Source organism: Symphalangus syndactylus, chromosome 2 (genome assembly GCF_028878055.3).
Source record: "Symphalangus syndactylus isolate Jambi chromosome 2, NHGRI_mSymSyn1-v2.1_pri, whole genome shotgun sequence".
Taxonomy (NCBI): Eukaryota; Metazoa; Chordata; class Mammalia; order Primates; family Hylobatidae; genus Symphalangus; species Symphalangus syndactylus.
In genome coordinates, this window is record NC_072424.2 from 17946696 (window position 1) to 17964722 (window position 18027).

At 41.9% G+C, this 18027-nt stretch overlaps 1 protein-coding gene across 5 annotated transcripts in view; it reads right to left on the minus strand.

The window, feature by feature from the left end:
* Positions 1–17587, minus strand: part of PLPP4 (phospholipid phosphatase 4) — a 148785-nt gene extending 131198 nt beyond the window's left edge. For all 5 annotated transcript variants that reach the window (XM_063625751.1, XM_055247073.2, XM_055247139.2 and 2 more), the window contains exon 1: positions 17504–17587. In XM_063625751.1, coding sequence (XP_063481821.1) covers positions 17504–17559 — 56 coding nt within the window. In that variant the 5' untranslated portion in view covers positions 17560–17587. The remainder of the gene's footprint in view (positions 1–17503) is intronic.
* Positions 17588–18027: the final 440 nt, after the last annotated feature.

Consider the following 18027-nt stretch of genomic DNA (forward strand, 5'->3'; position numbering starts at 1 on the left):
TCTCTAAGCTTTGAATTTCTCATCCAAAAAAATGAAAGCGTTATAAAATTCCTACCTTATAGAGTTGTTTGAATAGTCAATGAGTAAACTGCCTTAACTATGCCACTGCCTGGCATATAGAAAATATTCAACAAGTATTAGTTATTACTATCATTGTTCTCATCATTTTCATATCATCATCTCTAAAGCCAAAAAACCCCAGTTTGCTTTTAATCAACAATAAGATTTTTTTGTGTCAGGAGAAATAAAAGTAAAGCATCAATGTTTCACATGGGTTTTCATAAATAAAGCATTAATATTTAAAAGTCTAATTTAATATGTTCTCATTATATGACTGAAGATCTTTTTATTGGTCCACAAGAATGAATGAAAACATAATATATCCAGGAACCAAGTATTTCCATAATCAAAAAATAAGTAAAAATAAATGTGGGACTTCTATATAACTGTCATCAGTATTATGTACATTAATTCAGGGCTGATATTTCAAACAACACATCACAGAAAAGTAAATTCTGAGCTGAATTCTGTAAAACAGGTAGATTTTAGATAGACAAAGTGAGGCCATTTGAAGGATAACTCAGAGAACCATAAAAATAGTCATGGTAAAAGTAAAAATTGATAGATTTTTTAAAATATAATTTTAAAAATAATTTGTATCTAAAAAATGTAAACCTGTGTCAAAGAAAAACTTCTACATCTCTTTAAAGAGCTATCTAGGTCAAGATGGCTGATTGAACTCATATATTTTGTCTCTCTACCCTCTTGAAACACCACTGAAAAGAATAAAAACATAAACATACATCCATATACAGTTTGAAGAGCCTCAAAGAGTACCAATCAGCAAAGCAGAAGAGAAAAAAATAATTATGAAAAAGATAAACCAGATAGAAATAAAATAATGCATAATACAACAAAGAAGAAACCTCCATGTAAAAGAAGTTAGCCTCTATATTAGTTTGTAGTCACATTGCTATTAAAAACTACCTAAGAATGGGTAACTTATAAAGAAAAGAGGTTTAACTAGCTCATGGTTCCGCTGTACAGGGAGCATGGCTGGGGAGGCCCCTGGAAACTTACAATCATGGCAGAAGGGCAAAGGGGAAGCTAGCACATCTTCACCTGGCAGCAGGGGAGAGACAGAGTGAAGGGGGAAGTGCCACTCACTTTCAAACAACCAGATCTTGTAAGAACTGTATCAAGAGAATAACAAGAGAGAAGTCTGACCCCATGATTCAATTACCTTCTACCATGCCCCTCCTTCAATATGTGGGATTACAATTCAACATGAGATTTGGGTGGGGATGCAGAGCCAAACCATATCAGCCTCAGAAGGGGAGCCCAAGTTCTGTGTATAAATTTCCTTCAAATTATTTGGCTAACTCAGAAATTGCAATGTGCAGAAAAAGACTCCAAGAACCCAGTGGAAAGTAACAGTCACAGTCTAAAGAGCCAAGCAGAGATTTTAGCACCTAGCCAGTGCTAGGAGATACAGTTTGGGGTTGAAATTTATCCAAGTTAGGCTTTCTCCTGAAACCTCAGAAGGGCAAAACCATAGGAGTAAAAACCACATCCCAGATTAAAGGATACAATCTAGGGGAAAAAACAAGATAGATTTGCCCAACAATAGCCTAGAATCAAAGTTCTGAAGACTAAAATGACCCAAAAGTAAATTAACTGCATGCCAAAACAAAATTCAGTACTCTTAGGGGAAAATAACAATCTAGAATCTCTGCAATGTATGTTTCACAATGTCCAATATATAATAGTTACTAGACATGCAAAGGAAGAGAGATAATGTTACCCACAATCAACAGAGAAATTCAAAGGTACAGATCATCTTGATGTGGGAATTGGTGGAAAGGGACTTTCCATTATAAATATGTTAAAAGATGATAGGGAAAGATGAACACAATGGATAAAAGATGGAAAACTTCAACAGAGAAACTAAATCTCTAAGAAACAACCAAATGAAAATTCTGGATCTGAACTCATGAATATCTGAAATAAAACACTTCTTGCATGAACATACCAGCAGAATAGACACCGTAGAATCAGTAGAATAAAGAACTGGTGAATTTGAAGACAAGTCAATAGAAATTATCTTAAACTGAGCCACAGAGAGGGAAAAAACTTTTAAAATAGAATAGAGCATCCAAGATCTGTAGCACATTATCAAACTGTCTAATATATATGGTATATGTACCTGAAGAACCAAAAGTACAGGAACAACAGAATTGGGTAGAACAAATATTGGATAAAATAAAGTCTTAGGACTATTTACTTGATGAAAGACATCAAACCATATCTCCAATAATCTCAATGAAAAGAAATGGGAAAAATACAAATGAGACCAACCTAGACTCATCACAATCAAATTGCTCAGAGTAAAACATAAACAGAAAGTTTTAAAAACAATCAAGAGCAAAAATGCATTACATTCATAAAAGCAACAATAACAGTAGAAGCTGACTTATCATCAGAAACAATGGAATCCACAAGATAATGCAAAGACATATTTAAAGTGTTGAATGACGACCGTCAACCAAAAATTCTACAACCAACCAAAAAATCTTTCAAAAATAAAGACAAAATAAAGATATTAATAATTTCAAGAAAACAAAAGCCAGGAGAATTTATTTCCAGCAATCTGCATTATAAGAAATGCTAAAGGAAGTTATTCAGGCTAAAGGGATATAATCCCAAAGAGAAAAACCAAATCTAATAGAACTGATAAAGAACATTGAGAATGATAAATATGTTGGTAAATTTTTTAAAATCTTAATTTCTGTGAAAGTATATTGATAGCTTAAAGTAAAAATAATTTAAATGTTTTATGAGGTTTATATATAGAAGTAAAATCTATAATAATATATCAAAGGCCTGAGAAGAGAAATGAAAGTATGCTGTCATATGATTTTTACATTGTACATGAAATGGTATAATAAATGACATAGGGAAGACGATGGTAATAAGTAAAAAGTGCATATTATAATTGTGAAATAAACTACTAAATTTTTTAAAGAGATATAGCTAACAATTCAATATAGGAGATAAAATGGAATACAAACAAGTATCTAGCTAATCTAAAAGAAGACAGAAAAAGAGAGACAAAGAACACATGCAACAAATAGTAAAAGGTGGTAGATTTAAATTCAACCATATTAATACTTGTATTAACTGTAAATGGCTTAACCACTCCAATTAAATGGCAGAGACTGGCCAGACAGATAAAGTTAAAAGATATAACTAAATGCTATTTATGAGAGCCATATGTTAAAAATAAAGATACAAATAAGTTGAAAGTAAAAGAATGGAAAAAGATATGCTGTGCAGACTTTAATCTCAATAAATACAATGTAGTAATATATTAATGTTAGATAAAGTAGACCTTAAGATAATAATATTAATACAAAGACAAATAGAAATTTTATAATAATAAAAGCTCAAGCATCAGAAGGAGATAAAATTTAAGAATACTAACTAGAGATATAGGCATAGAAATTATGACATCCAAATTACTAAAGTAAAAAAGGAGGGTAGCAAAGAACACTTGACCTAGTTAGCTAAAGAAAGAAACAAAGGGGATAAAACATAAAAATAAAGCACCATAAAAAGAAAACACATAATAAGTTGGTTTTAATAACACAAAATATTAGTTATTTCCAAAAACCAATGTGAAGGCTTTAATTATTCTTATTTGACAGAGATAGCATACCTTCAAATTAAAAAGACTAAATTAAAAGAATAAGACCATAGAAAATTTTAATAGCGTGGCTAACTTCTTTTACTATATTTAGAACTTTACACTCACCAAACAGAAACTATTCATTATGTTCAAGCTATGTAAATTTACAGCCAAAAAATGACTATGTATGTCGCCACACAGAAAATCATAACCAGTTATAAAACATAGAAATCATACAAGCCACAGTCTCTGGTCTCAATACAATAAAACTATTTTAGCACTACGATTATCTGTCTTAAAGGCTAGGAAACTAAAGCACAGAGACATGAAGCAACCTACCCAAATTATAGCCAGTAAGTAGCAGATTTGTGTTTAGGTATCCTGGCACTAGAGCCTGAAGCCTTAACCACTGTACTCTACTCCTTCCCAGTGGGTGGAGTGGGGTGAGTGTCAGGGGGCAAATTTTCCCTACAGATATCTAAAAATACTATAAAATTACAATAATTAAAATGTTAATTGAGACAATACCAGGCAAATAGATATTCAGAATAGAATTTAGTTGCAATCCCATAAGATGCAAGAAAATAATGGACTATTCCATAACCGACAAACCATTTGAGTGGGACAAGTAACAAATAAAGAACCAAAACATTAGCAAATTAAAATTAAAGAACAAAAGTGTAAAATACTAGATAATACAGAAGAATATTTATGTTTTAGGTGGGAAAGGACTTTCTAAATAGGACTGAAACTGAAACCACAAAGACTCATAGATTTAACTACATAAAATTAAAACTTGTATACAATAATAGAAATTACAAAGAAACTTAAAAATCAACCATAGACATGGAAAAATATTTGCAATATATGAAAGAGAAGATTAGAATTTATAAGGCATAAAGCACACCTATACATCAGTAAGATTAATTCAGAGATCCAACAGAAACATGGATAAAGGAAAAGACAGATATTTCACTGAAGAACTACAAATTGCCAATACGCTTGTGAAAAGGTGCTCAACACTGAACATAGAGAAATGCAAAGTGAAGCAAATGTTACATTCCAGGCCATGGCAGAAATACAAAACATCCAACATTGGCAAGGATGCATAAAAACGGACACCTTCACACACTGTGGTGAAATATAAATACGTGTAGCTCTTTGGGTGGACAATTTGGCAGTATTCGTCTGAATTTAAAATGCACGTGGTCTTGACCCAGGAAATTCATTTGTAAGAGTTTATCATGCAGCAATACTTGAACAGGTGCACTACAATGTACACAACAATTGCAATATTGTTTTTCATAGCAAAAATTGAAAATAACCCTAAGATTCCACGAATAGGCTAATACAATGGAACACCACACAGCCAGTAAAAAACAATGAAGCATGTGTTTATATATATAACATCTTAAAGAGATAATGAGTTTAAAAACTAAGCTATAAATAAAATGTGTTTCCAGTAGTTTTGTTAATTATATACAAATGTGTATAAAAAGTGAAGAGAATGGAATAGGCAGAGAAAGTTGAAGTGGTTCCAGGAGGCTTATACTTTTTGTATTGCTTTAATTTTCACAAGTATTTTATAATCCTGAAAGAAATTTAAGTGACGAGAAATACATTCATTTCCATCACACTCATTTTGGTGTAATTCTTCCTAGTATTTGCCCAAATCAGACATACTTCAAATAGTTGCGGCTGGGCGCGGTGGCTCACGCCTGTAATCCCAGCACTTTGGGAGGCCGAGGTGGGCAGATCACGAGGTCGGGAGATCAAGACCATCCTGGCTAACACGATGAAACCCTGTCTGTACTAAAAATATAAAAAATTAGCCAGGCGTGGTGGCGGGTGCCTGTAGTCCCAGCTACTCGGGAGGCTGAGGCAGGAGAATGGCGTGAACCTGGGAGGTGGATCTTGCAGTGAGCTGAGATCGCGCCACTGCACTCCAGCCTGGGTGACAGAGCGAGACTCTGTCTCAAAAGAAAAAAAAAAAACGTTGCAATTCCGAGGTATATTTTTGTGTAGTGCTTTTCCTTAACTATTACATTATAAAATTTCACCACGTTTCTTCATGATTTTCAAAATGATTCTTTCAATAACTAGGTAATATTCTGTGTGTTCACAATCTACCAAATCATCTTCAAATGTTGACCATTGGAGTTTTAATAATTTTTATTTGACAAATATATTTACTTTGTTTTGTATGGAACACAGCAAAAAAATCTTTATATGTGAGGATTTTGGTATCTCTTCCATTAGTGCCTCCATGTATTTTTTACCAAGAATTCTAACTCAAAAAGCAGGAATAATTTTATGGCTGTTTATGCACTGCAATATTGCTCTTTAAAACAGTTGTACTCATTTACTATTCCACCTGAGCATCTGACCACATTTGAAAACACATACTTATACATTCTGGATAGTAATCTTTACTCTCTGATTTTTCTTAAATATTTCAGTTGATATAAAATGTAGAAAGGTTGATATTTTGACACATTGTCACTTTAAATATTTCTAAAGTAATCACAAAAAAATCATTCAGTGCCCTATCCTGGAATATTTCATTGGCCTCTCCTTTTTTCTATAACAGAAAACATCTATATTGATTTTTTTGATTGCGTATGAAAATAATAAATGCTTACTATAAAATAATTTAGACATAAACAACATTTAAAAAGCAAATATTACATAACTCCATCAGCACAAAATAACCACCATTAAAACTGTATTATGTATCTTTATAGAGATATAGGCACAATTGATTTTACTACATTACCACATTAAAATAGCATCATGCACACTTTTCTAAGCTGCTTTTATCACTTAACAATTGTTCTAGATGTCTTCTCAAGTTAACAAATAACTACCTACTATATAACTAATTTTAATAGCTGCACATTCTTTCATTGCAGCACATAAAAAGCTTCTACTAATGTATATTCATTGTTATTTTGTTTTCAGATGCATATCTTGCATTGCTATAGAAATCACAGATTTACATTCTATAATAAAGACACGTACACACTATGTTCATTGCAGCGCTATTCACAATAGCAAAGACATGGAATCGACCTAAATGCCCATCAATGGTAGACCGGATAAAAAAAAATGTGGTACATACACACCATGAACTACTATGCAGCCACAAAAAAGAATGAGATCGTGTCCTTTGCAGGAACATGGATGGGGCTGGAGCTCATTATCCTTAGCAAGCTAATGCAGGAACAGTAAACCAAGTACCACGTGTTCTCACTTATAAGTGGAAAGATAAGAACACATGAACACACAGAGGGGAACAACAGACACTGAGGCCTACTGGAGGGTGGTGGGTGGGTAGGAGGAGGAAAAGGATCAGGAAAAGGAATTAATAGGTGCTAGTCTTGATACCTGGGTGACAAAATAATCTATACAACAAACCCCCATAATATGAGTTTACCTCTGTAACAAACCTGCATGTGTACCCCTGAACTTAAAATAAAAGTTAACATAAAAAAATCACAGATTTAAAGTGTGTCAGTTTTTGAACTTTTGTTAGTTTTCTGCTCATATCTGTTGCCTATTTTTCTGTTGGTGAGTTCTTCTCTTTTCTCTTTAATTGGTAAGAGCTCTCTGAATGAGGGAGCATTAACCCTTAACTCTGTAAATGAGGACAATGCTACCTCCTGAGAGGTGTCATAATTAAAGCCTACGATTGTGACAAGTGCCTAGTACAAAGGTGGCACATAGTAGGTATTAAAGTGTTCTTTCTTAGTAGCTAGTAGGTGTCTCCTTCTCCACCTCCCTGCCTTCCTATAACCAAGGTGATGATAGACGTCAATTAAAATATACCTACACAGGCCAGGCGCTGTGGCTCACACCTGTAATCCCAGCACTGTGGGAGGCCGATATGGGCGGATCACGAGGTCAGAGGATTGAGACCATCCTGGCTAACATGGTGAAACCCCACCTCTACTTAAAAAAAAAAATTACAAAAAAATTAGCAGGGCATTGTGGCAGGTGCCTGTAGTCCCAGCTACTCGGGAGGCTGAGGCAGGAGAATGGCGTGAACCCGGGAGGCGGAGCTTGCAGTGAGCCGAGATCGTGCCACTGCACTCCAGCCTGGGCGACAGAGCAAGACTCCGTCTCAAAAAAAAAAAAAAACAAAAAGCTACACATACTTACATACTGGCAATTTCTTTTTCTTGGATTAAGATTTAGATGTCTCCTAGGAAATTTCTAAATCCTAGCTCAAGGCTCAGCTCTCTCCTGCACTTTTGAGAGATACACTATTTTATTATCATTATTATTACACTGTGATGTCAGGCATCCTTTAATTGACCTGTATCTCCACCTCAGTTCTAGGAAGGAGGGAGGTGGAGGAAGGAAAAGAGACTGGCTTTAGCACCTACTACATGCCATCTTTGTGCAAGGTACCTGGCACATCTCACATCACCTCATCTTTACAACCTCCCCAGGAGGTGAGATAGTGTCCCCATTTTACAGATGAGAAGGCTCAGGCACATCTTTATAATCAGCAGAGTCAGGGTGTCACTTCTTCACCATGATTTGAGTGTTTTGACCTATAAAACGGAATTTCATTCAGCTCAACCTAAAAATAACATACACAAAGAAATGTGCACTATTCATAATTATACAGCTGCCCAGAAAACTCCCCAGTCTGCCAAGCCCCCTTCCACCACCCTGACTTCTAACATCATTTGAACTCTATAGAAATGGAGCCATAAGGTGTGTACTCTTTTGTGTGACTATTTTTGTTGAATATGTTTTTGAGATTTATCTCTGTTGTTGTGGGTAGCGGCAGTTTGTTCATTCTCGTGGGCTCCAATTTATTTATTCATTTTACCCATAGATATATGGGATATTTATCATTTTTGGCTATTAAGTGCAATGCTGCTATTGGTTTTTGGTGAATCTATTTGTAATTTCTTGTACGTATATATGTAGGGGTGCAACTGCTGGGTTTTTCATCAGAAGTGGGCCATGCTGCCCATCTGCCTGCAGAATGGGACCCATTCGCCAGGCCCTGTCACTTGCCAGGCCCACTGCATGCTTTCTACAAGGTAGCTGCTCAGCAGATGGAGATTACAGCATCATACAGGCTAAATATTCCTTTTAGAGGTATAGCTGGACAGAGAGGCCAAATCCTTAAGAACTTCTGATGAAGAACCCAGCAGTTCCACCCGTATGTATATACCTACAAGAAATTATAAAATGTTCACCAAAAACCAATAGCAGCATTGCACTTAATAGCCAAAAATGATAAATATCCCATATATCCGTGGGTAAAATGAATAAATAAACTGGAGCACACGAGAATGAACAAACTGCTGCTACCCACAACAAAAGAGATAAATCTCAAAAACACGTTCAACAAAAAAGTCACACAAAAGAACACACACTTTATGGTTCCATTTCTATAGAGTTCAAATGATGTTAGAAGTCAGGGTGGTGGAAGGGGGCTTGGTAGATCGGGAAGTTTTCTGGACAGCTGTACAATTATGAATAGTGCACATTTCTTTGTGTATGTTATTTTAGGTTGAACTGAATGAAATTCCTGGTTTTATAGGTCAAAACACTCAAATATCAGCAATTTCATATAGTTCAAACTAATACTTCAATAAAATATGTTTTTAAAAACCCTCTGGTAAAGAAGAAAGAAACATCTAGCATTGATTGGCAGACCACTTCCTTTCTAGAAGCCAACCTAAATGCTCCTGCCTCCTCTGGCCCTGTTTTTCTGCCACTTTGTCTTTAATGGAGACAGAGTAACAACTAGTTCCTCCTTTCCGTGGGATAATGTTTCACGTTCACATATTGAAAGACTGTGATGAAGCCGCCCCTGGGTTCTGCAGCCCCAGTTCCTCTCAGCCTCCTCTCACTAGTCCCAGGCATCCCAAACCGTGCTCTTAACACCTGTGCGGCTTCTGGTTGAATGATGAGGGCCCACTGGCAGGCAGCAGTCTCGTCTGAAGGAGCTTCCTCGCTGTAAAAACAGTGTTTCTAATTCATCCACATAGAACACCAAGATAATACTTTTTAAAGAAGCACTTATTACCAAGGTAATGTTTCTATTTACAAATGCTATCATTGAAAAATAGAGGTAGTGAGTTTTTATGAGCCTTGCGTGTGTCACTAAAGGCATAATCTTTACAACTAATTGAGATAACTTTATCCACAAGTTATGAAACCATGCACTTCTTTTGCAGTGCCGGGAGCATTTATCTCCCTGTGGGAAAACATCATCAATTCTCAGAATTCTGGGTACAGCCAACTCATTTTACAGTGGCAAGTAATATTTCAAACAGAAGGAGGCCCCATTTATCAGACGACAAGGCAGACGCCTTCCCAGGGAGGGGAGAAGAAACACTTGGGCGCCATTGCACAGCATGCACAGATGGGCTGAGAGGGTGCCTGATGGAAAGCACTCCCTGGACGTGGCTTCTAACTGAGCCCTGTGTGCAAAGTTAACAATGGGGACATAGCATTTTCCTTATGTTATCTAAGAACACAACATATCATTTTCCAGTATGTTATCTAATGCAGCTATGCTGATAGCGCTTTAATTCCATGTCCTGGAACCACTGCTGTAAAGGGCCAGCAATTTAAGCCACTGCTGAGAAACTGCAAGGCTGAGACCAGCCCACCCCATCAGACAGCAAGCTCTGGGGTTCTCACTCATTGGACAAACTCATGGCAAGGTACATCCCTCACTTTTGAGGCCTAAAAGGAATCATTCGAAATACACTTCCAGGAGTTTATTCTTGTCTAGAAATCCTGTGGTAAATCATTTGTAATAAGAACATCATTAGACACCTACGGTGTTTCTCTTTAGTGTATATTACGGATTCATTTCAACAAAAGGATAATAATAATAACATCACCATTTGCTGAGCACCTACAATGAGCTGGATACTGTCCTATTTAATACTCACAATACTTCAATAAAATATGCTTAGTATGGTTCAAACTTATACTTCAATAAAATATGTTTTTAACATATTCTTACATTCATGAATACGATGGACATTCCCATTGAACAGAAGGAGAAACAATGACTGAAGATGGATAAATACTTTCTCCCAAAGCTCACACAGCAGGTAAGGTGCAAACCAGGATTTTGTTAGGCACAATGGTTCACACTTACAATCCCAGCACTCTGGGAGGCTGAAGTGGGAAGATCTCGTGAGCCCAGGAGTTCAAGACCAGCATAGGCAACATAGACCCCATCTCTTCAAAAAATAAAATAGCTGGCTGCAATGGCACACCTGTAGTCCCAGCTACTCGAGAGGCTGAGGTGGGAGGATTGCTTGAGCCTGGGAGGTTGAGGCTGCAGTAAGTGGTGATCATGCCACTGCACTCCAGCCTGGGCAACAGAGCAAGACTCTATCTACATATACAAAAAAAAGAATCCTCTGGGGCCTGTAAGAGCAGGGCCCAAGGAGATGGCTGGAGCTGAGGAGAATAGCTATGGTTGTGCTACTGCACTCCAGCCTGGGCAACAGAGAGAGACTCTGTCTTCAAAATAAAACAAAACAAAACAGGATTTAAGCCCTGGTAACCTGATGCCAAAGGCCACTGTTGTAACCGCTGTGCTGTGCTGCCATTCTTAGACACTACATGTATATAACAGGGATTAACAAGGGTGGCGAGAAGTTACCAATTTTTGTTATATGTACCACAGGCACTTAAAGTACCTTATCTAATAAAATCCAATGAAGTAAGTATTAGCTCCATTTCCTACATGAAGAAACTGAGGTTCAGAGATTGAAGGCAACTTGTTAGTGGCAGAGCTAAAACCCAAACACAGACGTGCCTGGCTCCAAAGCCCGAGGTCTTTTGTTATAGCTCTTTGCTTCAAACAACTCATTTGAAACTTGTTTCTAGGCTGGGCGCAGTGGCTCACGCCTGTAATCCCAACACTTTGGGAGGCCAAGGTGGGTGAATCACGAGGTCAGGAGATGGAGACCATCCTGGCTAACACTGTGAAACCACGTCTCTACTAAAAATACAAAAAATTAGCCAGGCGTGGTGGTGGGTGCCTGTAGTCCCAGCTACCAGGAGGCTGAGGCAGGAGAATGGCATGAACCCGGCAGGCAGAGCTTGCAGTGAGCCGAGATTGCACCATTGCACTCCAGCCAGGGTGACAGAGCGAGACTCCATCTCAAAAAAAAAAAAAAAAAAAAAAAAGGAACTTGTTTCTAGAGAGAAAGCAGAATGATTCTGAATGTAGTCGTTAGACAGAAAGGACTGATGGTACAGTGGCCAGTCAACCCCAAAACTTCAGTTAACATAAGAAGTCCCCATCCCTCTTACAAAGGTCACTCTAGTGACAGGATTCTCCAGGGCCACTGCCTGCTGCCTCCACCCTGCAGTGCTGCCATCCATTCGCTAGACTGCACATAAGTATTTCCCAAAGGCAGTGGATGGAAGGAGCCCCTGTTCAAAATGCAGATTCTGAGGGCCTCGATCTCTATTTTAATTCAGTTAGCCTGACCTGGGCCCTGCGTAATCCTGACGCAGGTGCTCAGCAGACTGTCCGCCCCTTAAGTAGCTGTGCTTTGGACTGATGCAGAATGCTCAGGTCTGTAAAAATGATCCTGGGAAATTGAGTCAGGAGGCACCGACCACGCTTGTGCCAAGGCTAGGCTGGGAGCAGGGGTAAGCAAAGAAGTTAAAGATGCAGATGGCTGACCACAATGCAGTGCTGAGTACTTGTCCTGGAATGCTGTGAAGCAGGGCTGTGGCCACGAAGCAGCAGTGTACAGTCACACATCACAGTCTGCAGGGCCTGTGTGTCCGGCCAAATGGTTCCTTTCCATCCCTGGGCAAACATCTGAGCATGGTACGGTTTTGTTTCAAACCTCCAGGCCCCCCAGTTTTGCCTCTCTGGGAATGACCCCTGCCCTGCAGGGCCCTGAGGCCACTGCATTCTCCTTCCAGACTCCCTTCCTGCCACTCCCACACCCACCCACCCCAAAACCCACACTGAAGCCACACTTGGTGACCTCATCTCCACCCAAAATATGCCTCCACACCTCCAGGCCTTTGCCCTGCATGAATGTCCTAGGGCCTAGGACCTGTACACCTGGCATTCAGTGCTCAGCCCTGGGCAGCCTTCCCTGGCACATGCATCCTCCTTCTCAGTAAAACCTAGCACCTTGCTCCAACTGTCCCCAGCATGGAGTCTTACACTGGGCTCTTAGAGGTAATACAGATGAATCTGTTTTTGTCAATATTTCGAAAATCTACCTGACATCCAGTGCCCTCAAGCAAGTCACCTGGACCAGGTAAAGCACCAAGTTTCCCTCTGTCTTGCTGGAATTACACCAATCAAAGCGTACTAATGAAGGGAAAAGGAAATGACTATCACAAATGCTTGCACCTAGCAGGTGCCAAATATCCATCAAGTGGATGAACAATGAAAGAGAAATGTTTGGAGGCAAAACTTCCAAAACCAGTAATTGCATTGGAGACAATAAGAAATGGTGGCCCACTGTGTGCTTTCCCTACTGGACTGTGAGCTACTGGGGGCCACCTGGCCTTCTCTCCTCTCATCCCCCATGCCTGGCAAAGGCCTCTTGCATCCTAAGAGCTCAAAGAAGGATGCTGGATTATCTAAGGGGAGGTAAACAGCATTACCTGTGCACCCTGGCATCCTAAGCAGCTCCTAGGGGGACCCTGCAGACAGAGCCACCAGAAACGACAGGGAGTGATGGGGAGAAGGGCAGATGGAAGGAAGGAAAGAGGAAGATAAGACCCCAAGGAACTCAAGCCTACAACTGAAACAGACAGACCATCTTTCCCCCAGTCCAGCACATGAGATCGTCATCATCTTTCTAGGGTCCTTTCTGCAGTGTTGTAAATACAGAGTGCTTGAACTAACAGATGTCCTGGGAGATGACAGCCAAAAACGGTGGACGAAAGCAGTGTATTCCTGGTTTCTTACTACTATGATTGATGTTCTCACCGGCAATTTACTCACCACATCGTACTCTTAAAATCTATGCCATGATCAAATCCCATCTTTTAGGAAGTGTGAACCACCACTGCCATCTCTCCATCTTTGAGGTGTCATCCTAGCATGTGATTTTAGAGCTAGAGTGACAGCTTCCCACACATCACTCCGGGCAATGTGCACTTGCTCTTCTGGAGATAAGGAGTCATGGAAGGAATTGCTCACAGGATGTGGTCAGTTTAGCACCAGTCTGGAAGCATGGGGCTGGATGTCTTCTGTCTCAGAGGCTGACCACTCAGGGACATGGGGTCAACTGCCTGTTTGAATCAGGGTTATACCTCCTGCTAGCTGAGTGATTTCGGGCAACTTACTCAACCTTTCTAAACCTTGGTTTTTTTGTTTGTAAAGTGGGAATAATGAACAGAATCCAGTGAGATGAGGCTTAAAAGAGAAATCACGTGGAATACCTTTTGCATGCAGTAAGCCCTGGACTGACCAAAACTGGCTGCTATTTTTTATGAAGCAAAGTGATTGAGAGTCCAGACCTTGCAGATGGAGCATCTAGATTTAGGTCTCAGAGCTGCCCTTGTTAGCCCTGTTACTTGGGAAGTTCCTTAATTTTACTGTGCTTCAGTTTCTTCATCTATGACAAAGAAATATCAATATACCCCCTTGATCAGGCTAAATGGCATATGGGATAGTCTTCATTGGTGCCTGACACACAGTAAGATCTCAGTAAATGATTGCTATTGTACTGGTGATAGTGGTCAAAGTGAGTAGCATGCTCCTAGTAGTGCACCATTGGTCTGCTGGGTGTTAACCAGCCACCTCATTTCTACACTATGTGCTTGCTGAGTAAGGTCTGTTGCTAGCCTTGGCATTTGCAGAAATACTCAAAAGAATCTCTCCTGGAGTCTTGGGTAGCAGCAGGACAGAAGAAGCCCAAAAGTGCTTCTCCTTCCTGCTCTGCCCACAATCCATGAGTAAGAGCAACAGGACCTCAAGGCCCACAGACTTCACGGTACTAAATGCAGCCTCAAAGCTTCACATTTTACTTTTATTTTTCCTAAACACTGGGTTCCTGTAATCAATTTATCTTCTGTTATGTTAAACTTTATATGCCAGCCTTGATTTGCATTACTCTACTAATTTCCTTCCCAGCAATTTGAAGTCCTTAGGCAGGATTGAGCATCCATGGGTTGGTTGCGGGGGCGAGGGTGCCTGGAGAGCATCCTCTCAGAATTCTGAATGCACAAAACCTCAGCACTGTGCCTAGTCTAGAAACAGAAAAAGGGATCTTTAAGAGTGAGTAAGGAAAAGCTTGCATCCCTACTACCCGTGGGCCCAAAATGCATTTTCTTAGCTCTAACTTGGAATCTTTGAGGAGCATAGGAGCTACGGGCAGCAGGATCCCTGCTCTCATGCAGAGCAAATGTAGTCAGAGAACAGGCACATCTACAGGTGATGTTTCTCCAGGGGCATAAGTTTGCAAAGAAGCAAGGTACCCCCTCTCCCCCCAGATAATTCTTTCGTCCTGAGCAATAGGGTAGAAATACCAAGCAAAACTAGCTGATGAGTTACACTAGCTGAATTGGACACTGGCTGCAGCAGGGAAATCGGATTCAGCCTGCCCGGGGCACTTTCTAAACCCCTATGCTGCTAAGACCACCATCCAGTACTGGCAAAAGGAAGAATTAAACTTCCCCCAAAAGTCATCCTCTGTCAAGGTGCCAGACGCTTATCTGAGAAAACAAAGGGTCATCTGTTTCTGCATGCTCCCAGCCGTCCTCCCAGAAGTCGGTACATGCCTGATATTAACAGCATCTGAACATCCAAGATCTGCCCCCTCGGGAGGCTTGCATCATCAATACCAAAGCTGGCTTTTGCAGGTAAAAGAGCCACAAGTTGGACACACTGTTAACAATTTGATAAGAAACCTGGGAGTCATCCAAAAATGCTATCAATGTCCATGTGTGACAACAGATCCCCTGTTAAGTAACACAAGAGGGAACTTCAGAGAACAGAACATAAACTGCCCATCCAGCTTTTACATAACACCCTTAGAAAAAGCAAGACGCACATAAGCAATAATTACCAAGTTTTCAAATTTACTGCATAGACCATTGTATATTTGTAAACATCTCATAAATATTTGGGGGGGGGATATTGGAAGGGATACCTGAAAACTATAAATATTTTTACATATTGTTGGACCCTTTTTTTATCTGAGCACCCCCAGCAGCAGTCAAACCAGACAGTGAGATAGTGTAAGAGCCTATCTCACTTTATCTCAGCATTCTTCCTACATTCACCCAACAAACGTTAAATTCTACTGCGCACCGAAAACTAGTTTATCATTTCTATCACATAATAATTTAATGAGGTTTTAGCCTATCTGCCAGTTAGAAACTGTCCCCATCTGATCACACAGCAATCACGAGTTTTAATGTACATTCCAAAGGTAGAAAATGGAGTAAGAGAAGGGAAAAGTGTTTTGTTTTTCCAAATGCATCAAAATCAACTGAAGTTCTCGTTCCTTCTTCCCAGTGAATAACACCAGTGTTCAGGCAGAAGGCGGGAGAGGGGGGCTTGCTTGCATCTGGGGGAGCTCATGGCCTTTTCTGATGGTGTGAATAAATACTCTGGATGAATTTAATCCCTGGTAAAGAAAAACATGCGAGAAAGGGCATTTCTTTCCATGTGTATACCCTGGGCTGCCCAGAACAGAAGTCATCTTTGACACAGCACACCTGCCATGGATGACTCCAGATTGAGGCAGAAATTCAAAGAGGGCCTCCTGTTTGGCTCGGGAGGGCTTTTCCAGAAACAAAAACAAAAACAAACAAATAAATAACTGCATGGCAAATCCAAAAAGTTCATGTAACTTTAATACTTAGAATGTGGCAGAAAACATCCATGGGCAGAGAGGGGGAGAGAATTTGGCTCACTGATGGAGGGACCAGTGCAGGCGTGGGTGCCTAGGTGACAGCAGCTTACGGGAGGCTGTGGGGTGGCTCTGAGCTGGTGTTCTGGGCTCAGATCTGAAAGAGAGATGCGACAGCTCCCTGCAGCTTGGGCCCTGGAGGTCAACGAGCGGTAGGTCCCTGAGCGCACGGAGGAGGATCAGACATCTCTGAAAGAACCTGCGCCACCACCCCTTCCTCTTTTCGGGATCGCTGTTCCCAGTGCCAGCCGCTCAAAGCCACCCTGGGCATTTCACGGCTACCCCTGGAGAGCCTCCGCCCCCAAAGCGGACATCGACTGGACACAGAGCTCCAGGGTGTGTGTATCCCACCCCGGGCTGCAGCCCCTTGACTTCTCAAGCCTCCGCAGCAACAGTTTCTCAGCAGGAGAAGCACCGCAAACGCCCACTGGGAAAACGCTCGGCAGGACCACGGGCGCTAAAGCCGGGGACACGGAAGGAGTCTAGCCCTGGGCACAGCGGGGAGGAATCGGAGACGGGGCCAGGGGTAAAGACTTCCAACGTGGGCCTTAAAGATCACACAGAAGGAGAAACTTCCCGAGGGCACGGGCCAGGGTGCGCGTCCCTGTTTAAAGGTGCAACCCTGGATCCCCCGGGCAGGTGGTGTGGGGCTGGCGACAGGCGCGGGCCGGGTGAGACCCGGGAGCAGGTCTCAGCCCCGGCGCGCGGGGGTCGCTCCACGCCTAGGGTCCCAGGAAGGAGAGAGGAAGGTTCTCTCATGGTCCAGTAGGACACGTTGCGGGCACTTGGCGGGGAAGGGACCTCGAACCCAGGCCCCAGTGGGAAGCGGCGGCGCAAACTAAGTTAGGGCACAGAAAGGCTTGGTCGGTGGGTCCCCCGCGTCAGTGCGCCCTGCCCGCGGTGCGCCACTACTTACACGAAAACTCCGAAGAGCAGGGCTCGCACCCCGATCTCAATGGCCAGCTCCCGCATGGTGCGGCCGGAGCAGCTCCCACGGCGACAGCTGGTGCTCTCCGCGGCTCCCGCAGCTCGGCCGGCGCCGACTCGCCAGACCCAGGGAGGCGAGGGAGGCGCGCTCCAGGCCGCGGGAGGGGGCGGAGGCGGGCGCCGGGCGGGGGCAGGCGCCGGGGAGGGCTCAGCCTAAACCTCGCGCCTCGGGTTCCGGGGCTCCTGGAAGCCCCGCCGGCCGCTCGCGATGCTGCGGACCCCGCGTCCTAGTGCGGAGCCGGTGCTGCCTCGGGGACTCCCGGCTCCCTCTCCCCAGGAGCCGCCTCCGCGTCCTGGGCCTGCGCCGGGCACCCGCGGCCCGGGGAGGGGAAGCCCGGGGAAGCCCCACCGCCGTCACCGCCTCCCTGCGCGCTCCCCGCCTCCCCCGCCAGTGGGCGGCCCCTGGGCTCCGCGCCCGGGCGGCGCGCTCGCCGGAGCTCTGCCCGCGGTCCC